The 9,148-nt window shown below is 43.0% G+C and overlaps 1 protein-coding gene across 1 annotated transcript in view; it reads right to left on the bottom strand.

Moving 5' to 3' along the window:
* The window catches only part of TERT (telomerase reverse transcriptase), a 30,345-nt gene extending 21,398 nt beyond the window's left edge, over window positions 1-8,947 (bottom strand). Inside the window, exons 1-3 of the mRNA XM_050971845.1 lie at window positions 8,511-8,947; window positions 5,534-7,499; window positions 2,418-2,613 (exon numbers count right to left, since the gene is read on the bottom strand). Coding sequence (XP_050827802.1) covers window positions 2,418-2,613; window positions 5,534-7,499; window positions 8,511-8,816 — 2,468 coding nt within the window. The 5' untranslated portion in view covers window positions 8,817-8,947. The remainder of the gene's footprint in view (window positions 1-2,417; window positions 2,614-5,533; window positions 7,500-8,510) is intronic.
* Window positions 8,948-9,148: the final 201 nt, after the last annotated feature.

Raw genomic sequence — 9,148 nt, forward strand, 5'->3', positions numbered from 1 at the left:
GTGGCAAGGGCAGGGACGACATGGGCTTTAGGAAAAGGAGGTGCTCTCACCACAACACTGTGTTCATTATTTTTAACACACAACTTTACATTCTGCAGGCTATTTAACTTGAAGCAACTGTATCACAAAATACTGATTTTTTCTTAGCAAATTCTGCTTTTAATTTGGGGACTGAAGTTTGATATAGCTTCAAAAGTTAATACAAAGTTGTCTGTTCACAATGACAGCACACACTGATCTCCACCAATACAGCAAGGCTAATATACAGATCCAGGGCCCCTCTCAGAACCCTGCTCCATATCCTTGAGCAGGATTCTGTCTAGGATGATCTACTCAAAAGGACAGTCCTTCAAGATGAGGATTTACTCTCCAATGACAATGCAGGCAAGGAAAAGGTAAGCTCATAAGTAAGGTCCAGGTCTCAGTCCAGCCTGTTCCATCCATTCTCTTCCTCCAAAGGAGGATGCAGAAGAACTCAACAGGAATCAGTGGCTACCAATACCTTCCTGTGAAGCAGCTCAGATCTACTGCCTTGAGCAGCTCCAGCTGAGGAGAACCAGAACAACCACAGAACATCCATTAGGACAACAATTGAGGTCACCAGACACTCCTCCTGCAGAGAAGATGGAAGCAGCTCAACAGCCTTTGGCACTACTTCACCAGCAGTGCCTGGCTGGTTAAGAGCAGACCAGTGTCTGAACAGCCTCAAAATGGCCAAGGCTGTCCTAAATACAGTAGATACTGTATCCCAGTATCTCTAAAGACCTATATTCCAATTTCTTTCCTCCTATGTGAAGCTGGCAGCTGGCCACCTCTATGAATGCAGGAAGCTGGACTCGTGGCAGACTCATGTAATACATCACACCTGAGAGAGCAGTGCTGAAAGCCCTGTCAGTGAAGCTTAACTGCAGCTGCTGGAATGAGACTCAAAGTCCTTATAAACTATGATTCCTGTAGCCAGAAGCAAACATCCTGTTCTTAGAACACGCCTTTGGCAAGCACGCCGCAGCAGTTCTGTGGGACGTTTCTCCAGCTTCCAATAACCTGCACTTGAGAGACCTTCCAAGCAAAGGGTGAGAAGGGGCTTCCTGCATGGTAAGGAAATATGTGGGGAGAAAATCAGAAGAACCAAGATCCTAGCTTAAGTTCTTTTGAGTTCAAAGCACCTTACACATTGAGTTTTTCTGGGAAACTGGGAACACAAAAGAGCTAAATCCCAAGTTGACTGCTTTTAACCACAAACCCCATAAAAAATCTATTATTTACTACCTTTATTATTTTTTATTGTATCTCTAGGATGTGAAAGTCAGTACTTCATCATATTTTGTGCCAAAAAATAGTCTTTAAGTACAGTGAAAGTGCATAAAACACTAATTGCAACACTACAGCTGTTATTTTGAAGACAAGACAAACAAACAGAATGTGTGGGACTGAAAATTACATTCTACTACTATTCAAAGTGCATTTTCTTTGCTACAACTGCAAACAAGATTGAGACCCCGTTAAGTGCAAACACAAATGCAAAGAGTGGCACTGGTGATCTCAATGCTGAAATCAGGGAGTGACAGGGCAGGAGGGGAAAAAATCACACATATAACACTGTGGATCAAAAGATCAGAGCAAAAGCAAAAGGTTCACCATTACAAAACAGCCACTAAAACACAAGACATTAAGTATCCTAATTTTTCACAGTTTCAAAGCTCTCTCAGATACCAGCAATTTATATAGAAAACCTGAAAGAGGTGAACTAAGGAGATGGGTGCACAACACTGTTCATTAAAATTGCCTTTCCTATTTTCTCACTTAATTGTTTAAAATTTTGTCTTAAATAATGCTCTAACTTAAATGCATGCATTTTAATAATGCGCTAACTTAAATGCAGGAACAAAAATCAGCATGGAATCCCAGCCATACTAAAAAAGGACCTGTGACTTCTAAAACTCTTAACCTTTGGAAAAAAAATCTTAAACCCATTAGGCTACTGTCTGATTTTTATGAATAGAGTGTTACAGCATTTCAGCAGAGCCTTGTTTTTTCTTTTTCAAAATTAAAGTAGTTGAAGGAAATTGAGTATTTTTTAAATGAACTTTCATTTTAAAAGGTTACTTTGGGATTCTATCACTATGCTTTACTCATAAGGTATAAAAACTGGACTTATAACAAAATCCTCTTCATACTGGATTTTATTATTGCAAAGATTTCTAATAAAGAAGTCTCAATTTGAATTAGTTTTCTCACACAAAATGTTTCTGAAATTACTAACTGTGCATGCTACAATCACAGGTTCAATTTTCCTCTGGGAAATGAAGCAAATAAAATTAAGATGGGCAATAAATTAAAGCAGAAATATACCTTTACACAACAAAACACATGATTTCTACATATCCATTAAAGGTTAATTACTTTTCTAGTGTTACCTAATTCCAATGTTCTGTAACTTGCCCCAGATAAACTTTCGGTAGTAGAAGAGCATGTTTTTCTGGAACATGGTCTCGGTGATATAGAAAAATGATCTGAGCAACTCAACAACATAGGTACCCATCAGCCAGTACAGGAATTTGGCCAAAAGTTCTTCACGGAAACAATGTTCATCGGCAGGAACAAAGTGATCACCTTCAATAAATAATTCAAAGGTAGTTATAGTAACTATCAACTCTTAGCATGAGTAAAGAAACAGAGCACACAACTTGGATAACATTCTTGTCCTAGCTTGAGGTTATGAGAAAGAAAAAAAGGTAAGTACAAACAATTACAGAAGTGACACTCCAAATTTTCAGGGCATTAAATAATGCAACTGACCCAAGCTAAAAGCATAAACACAGGAACTAATCTGCAGCGACAAACTGACATAGAGGATATAAATACATGCCACAGTAGCCCAAAGACTTTCTTACCCCAACATCAATTGTGCAAGCTCTTTCATGCACAAAGGCAAGATTATTGGGAAAGGAGAGGTAAAATAAAAAGAAACAAGTCCACTACAACATAAAACTTAAAGAAAAAAAGGAAGCAAATGACTGAAAAAAACCAAGGTATACTGTAAAAACTAACAAAAGTAAACTGGGATGATTTGGGGATAAGAATGATATTCAGATTTCCCAATTACATGAAAATTAACTAATTATAGGGTTAGGCTTTATTTCAGACATCCTATATAAAACCTATTGTCGCAGTCAAAGAAAAACAAAGAAAAAATACAAATCACCCAAAGTCTATCAGTACTTCCAACATTTAGATGGGACAACATTTATGAATCTACAGCATTCCTAACTACTGATGAATTTAAGGTCACTTAGATCTGTAATTATATCTAAATACAGATAAACAGGGAATAAGGCCCTGGGCTACAATACTGATGTTTTGGCCAACTTCCAATAATGATTTTTCTAATTACATTTAAAGAGTTGAATTTAGCCCAAATGCAACAGGATTCTTGAAGAAACTACACAGAAATATTGGTTTAGCTGCTTAACACAAATCATGGTTATGGCAAGAATGTGTTAAAAAAAGCTTAATTTTGATGCAACAGACCTGACAGTAAAATTTATAAAATGGAAATAAATTTTCAGTTTTCTACTCTGTTTTTGCACGCTCCAGGGCAGAAACATTTTGATGTATTTATAGCACTTAAAAAAAGACTAGTACTACTTCAACAGAAGCCAGTTAACATCAGGGAAAAATTTCACTGCTGGAAAAAGCTCTAACTGAAGAGTTGCAACATGCAGTTGTAAAATGCAAGTTGAATCAGGATGTTGATAGGTAGCTCTCCTGGAAATAGATTATTTCTTTTCTAAGTTATTGACAACAGATGTAAACAATGACTACAATTCAGGAAATTGTCAAGAAACCACTACTACTTTAGGAGGAAAAAAACACCCCCACCTACAGTGCAGCAAAGCACGCATTTGTAAAGCATGTTTAAACATCAAGCACATGAGAGTACTTCCATGAAAATTAAAATAAGCCTATATCTTGCTTTGCCTGGAACATGACCAGAGAAGAGGGCATTACATTTTTCAAAGATCAGATGATTCAAATTACTATGAATCACACACATATTTTACAATATTTTTTAATATTTAACTCCTAACTCCTCAGCATTTTGGAAAGTGTGCTTTTGAATCACAGTATTTGAATAAAGAAATACTGTTTCCTAGAATTAAGAGTTTCTTATGAAGTGTAACCTCCCTTACTTTTGACATCAGTTCTCAAACATCAGACTTTTTATTTTCCTCCTACACTTGAAAGGACCTGTAACAGCTTCAAAACTTACAGCGCCTTTTAACAAAAGAATATCATTTTCAGCTCACATTACTGTAGGATCCAAGTACAATACCAGGTAAGAACAAACACAGTAAGCATACCAGTCAAGGGAGTGCAATCCATATTGCAATAGATGAAGAACAGAAGCACAGAAAAATTAAAATATGCACTAGATCCTACAGCAATCAACCCCAGAACAATGGCTTCAGCCTAGATTTAAATCCTGGGATAGAGTCTGAAGAACAAACTCGAGGAAAGAAAGATTGACCTGTCATTTGAAGAGAGGATTAAAGAGAAATGGATTCATACACAATCTGGAGCAATCCACTGATAAGAGTTTTTAGTCAGGGACCACTTAGCCCGGGGACTTCTGTACCACTAGTCAGCCAGGCTGAAGCAGTGCTCAGTAAGGCTCTCTTGATCCTAGAGAAAGGCTCTAGAAAAGGTGACAGATGATGAGAGCCCTTTTCACACAGACATGTAATGACAGGACAAGGGGGAAAGGTTTTAAACTGAAAAAAAGTAGGTTTAGATTACATGTTAGGGTGAGGGTGGTAAGGCACTGGAACAGATTGCCCAGAGAGGTTGTGCATGTCCTTGCCCTGGAAGATTCAAGGACAGGCTGAATGGGGTTCTGAACAACCTGGTCTAGCGGACGGTGTTCCTGAGCATGGCAGAGAGGTTGGAACTAGATCTTTAAAGTCACTTCAAATTCAAACCATTCTGAGATTCTATAGTAGGCAATACCTGTACTGAATGGGTCTCATGTCTTTCTCACAAGGTTGATGTGAGGGAGTAAAAAATCCTGGTTTTTTTCACTCCCATAGCAGAGGAACCCATGCCACTGCAAGTGTATTGATTTGCTTTTAGTTCTTTCTGAACTCCTACAGTAACAAACAGGCAGTGCTTATTCCTTACGTGCCTAGGTCACACTTCAACGGATTTTCTGAGTTCTGCAATTTGGATAGTAGGAGTGGATGGGAAAGAGTTTTGGTTTTTATTTAGCCCAGGTTCTGAATTCATACTTATGAAAACAACACTCCATTAAACACAAACAGCATGAATGCAAACAAGTTTTGGAAGGAAGACAAGCTGAAGTGCCCTTCCACCATCAGTTACAAACACTACCAGGTTTGCTCTCTCAGCTATGGTTATTACCAATGAACTCAGCAATTCTGAGTCCAGATTCAATATCCTTCCCTTCCCACCTTAACCAGAAACACTAATCATCTGACAGCCCCACCACTTAGTTCTTTAATATAAGAAGTACCTTTGCCTAGACGAAGCCACATGCAGTCATTCACTCTCATCCTCCACATCAACTCCTGCAATGAAACCTTAGCAAACCTCCCCCTGGAAATGAACACTTTGACATTTTTTAGAAACCGGCACTTGTTGTGATTTGAACCCCAAAGCTCATCAGGAATGACCTTCTCCAGGCAATCCCTCACAAACATGTACACCTGCCAGTGGCTGCTGTGCTGCTTGAGGAGCTCCATGAGGGCTGAATCACGTGCCTCTTGTGGGTTTTGCTCCTCACTCGGTGGCAACTCCCCACGCACAGATTCTGGGAGGGGAGCATCTATGTTATCTGGCACATCAGTGTGACCAGATTCACATCTGCTGCTTGTCACACACTTAGCAGGCTCTTTCCCAAACTGTTCTGCTTGCTTCTGAACCTCTGCTTCCCCAGGCAAGGCTGCCTGACAAGACAGCTTGATTTTTTTCAAACTGATTTCAGATATCCAAACAGGGCAATTCTTTCTCAAGAGAGCTAAGTAAGCGCACTTTCCATGGTTCTTTAGCAGTTCCTGAAATGTGTGCCTCATTTGCCGGTAGCGCTTGGGCAATGTCTTCTTTCTCCGCTTGCATTCTGGCAGACTTTGGTTATGCCTTTGCTGCACCTGATTTTGGTTTAAGAATATAGCTTCTATAAGTCGTCTTCCACCTGCCTCAGAGCCCTGCAAGCGATTCAATACAAATGATTTAGGAAAACATTCTTGGAAACTCCTGCAAGAATAGAGAAGAGACTTCCTCCCAATGTATGCTGCAGAACTCAGGAGTCTATTTGGTAACTTCTTTGATAAACGAGCTTGAGGACTTTCCTGCTCTCTGCATTTTGAAGTACCCTCCACAGGTTTGGTTTGTCCTGAAGCCAAATGAGATTCATGGATAAGAATCGCTTCTCTTTTCCTACGGGATTCTGCTTGCAGTTCAATGTTGGACTCTAAAGGTTTGTTACTCTGAAATCTCTGCAGAAGAGAGCCTACCACAAACCTTCCCCTGCCACGAGATGTGTGAAGAAAAGAAGGACCAAACACAGCACTGTTACTTCTTTCAGAAATACAGGGGGTTTTAATGACACTTTCAGAATGTGGTGCTACATACCCAGTTTCAGATTTCTCAGAACTACTTTGGTTTACATCAGGAAGAAGACTACAAGCCTTTTCCTCTCTCACTTTCTCCCCTATTTTTGCCCTCTTGTAAACCCTTTGGTTTACATCAGGAAGAAGACTACAAGCCTTTTCCTCTCTCACTTTCTCCCCTATTTTTGCCCTCTTGGCTGGAATTTCAGATTTTTGTCTATGAATCTTCCTTTTTAAAGATGGAGCTGGGGCTGAAACACATGAACTGGAGCTACTCTGTTTTTCCTGATCTTCAGTAACCATTTTGATCTGTTTGCTTGCTTTAGAAACAGCTTTTGCAGAACACTGGTCAGTGGGCACTAAGCTTTGTCTCTTGTTCTTTCTTTCATTTCTCATTCTGGAGACATTAACTTCACATCTTTGTCTGTATGACTTTAAAAGATAATTTCTATGAAACATAAGCCTTTTTCGCATATATTTAAGCAAGCTAGTACGTTTATACTTTGAGAACCTTTGTCTAACAAATACCAGGGATGAGTCTACACTACGTGAAATAAGTTCATAAATTGGTTGACCACAAACTTGGTAACAATTACTAGGGGGCACCAGCATAAAGACTGCACAGTGTTCCAATAAATACATCATCACATCATCCCCTATCCGGCTCAACAGTGTCTCCCAGAAGCCGCTGATACAAAGAGTTTCTGTGGCAGTATTGGGTAGGTAGCTGTGTATCTTTGAAAGTGGCATGACTGGGAATTGAGAACTGTTCTCATCCGGTAAGGAGTATCCATATGCGAGGACATTCTTCTTCTTTTTTTCACACAGTCTCTGAACGACTCTTGCGGTGACCTCACTCTGACTAGATAACTGAAGAAACAAAGAAAAAAGAAAATTAGCTTTTCTCACTTACTCCTCCATAATCCACAATAAACGCTTTAAATAAAAACACATGCAAAGATACACAGCCCTAGACACCAGTTTTCAAAGCAGTATTAATTATTTACAACAATTATACTCAAACATTAAGGTTTTCCAAGCGTAACGCAAGATGTTCATAGGTAGCAACGTAAGCCGACGACTTGAAGGAAGTCTTTTTAACATCTGCCCTTTTCATCCTGGCTTTTATGCCCAGGAAACGCCCTGCATTATTCCCGTTGAGTCCCTCAGCAGCTCAGACTCCTCTGGCTCCAGTGAATCCGTTTTCGCAGATCCACATTTGCAGGCACGCATACGTGCTCGCGCAGGCTCCAACCTCCAGGGAACTAACGCTAATTTTCTTGAGGCCTCCATTTCCTTTTATGTAAAGGAAAATCCAACGGAACGACTCGGCACACAATTCCAAAACCCATTTAACAAGTTGTCCTGGGTTTGCAACATCTGCTTCCTACCACAGCACAGTTGGGCTCATATGGCGCTAGAAAAAAAGCAGTCTTCCCTCTCTGAAAAGCTTTTCCTCCGCTCACACACCGACCTGTAGCCCGTTCTACCCGCTTCTTCTTTAATCTCTCAAGACTGGGGCACTCTCCATCCCCAGTCGCTCCCCGGCCACCTTTGGCTTGTTCATCCCTACCCACATGGGCAGGAAGGGAGTCAGGGAGCCCCAGGCACGCAGACCTGCAGCGCTATCCGCCCGCCCTACGCCGGCACCTGGACCTTGCTCTCCCACCCCCAAGGAGAGGCAGGGAGTGATTCCCACCGCTCCCCGCTGGCTCTGGGACGGGATGGAGCGGTGGCCGGCTCCGGGAGCCGGCCAGGCCCGCCCGGCAACAGCCGCCAGGGGCCAAGGGCCGCCGCGCCACCGCCGCGCACGCAGGGAGCGCGGGAAGCGCCGTCCCAGGGAAGCCCCGACAGGGCTCTCGCCCCCGGGCCCCTTCCTACCTGCTGGAAGGTGAAGGGCCGCGGGATGGCGCGGGCGCCGCGGGGCACGCACACGAGGCACTGCCCCACGAAATTGCGGTAGCCGGGGCCGTCGTCGGCCCGCAGCACCTCGGCGTCCCCGGCGCCGCCGTCCCCCAGCCGCCGGACGAAGGTCTCCAACGGGAAGGCCTCAGCGTAGCAGCGGCGCAGCGCGGACAGCACGGCCGTGAAGGGCTCCCTGCCCGCCATGTTGCGGCCAAAGAGGGCACGGGTCCACCTGGCGCAGCCGCGGCGTCCCTCCGACCCCGCCGCTCGCCCGCCGGGCATCGCGGAGCAGCGGCTCAGCGATGAATTAATAAATAAAAAAAAGCATTAACTGGTGAGGCGGGAGGAAAAGGAAGAGGCCACAGCATCCTTTTAAAGCCGCGACGCTGGTGCGGCGGACCGGTGCCCCCCGCGTGGCCGCGGAGCAGCGGCGGGCGGGGCCGGGACGGCCGGGGCGGGGCCGGAGGCCGCTGTCCAGCTCCGCCGGCCGGATCCAGCGGCAAGATCCCTCTCCGAGGAATGCTTTTTTTCCCTCAGGATCAGCACTCCATTGAGAATCTGTCTAAAATAAGAGCAACTGTAGGAGAGATTATGGTGGAGATGAACACACTAAA

This window comes from Serinus canaria, chromosome 2 (assembly GCF_022539315.1).
Source record: "Serinus canaria isolate serCan28SL12 chromosome 2, serCan2020, whole genome shotgun sequence".
Classification (NCBI taxonomy): Eukaryota; Metazoa; Chordata; class Aves; order Passeriformes; family Fringillidae; genus Serinus; species Serinus canaria.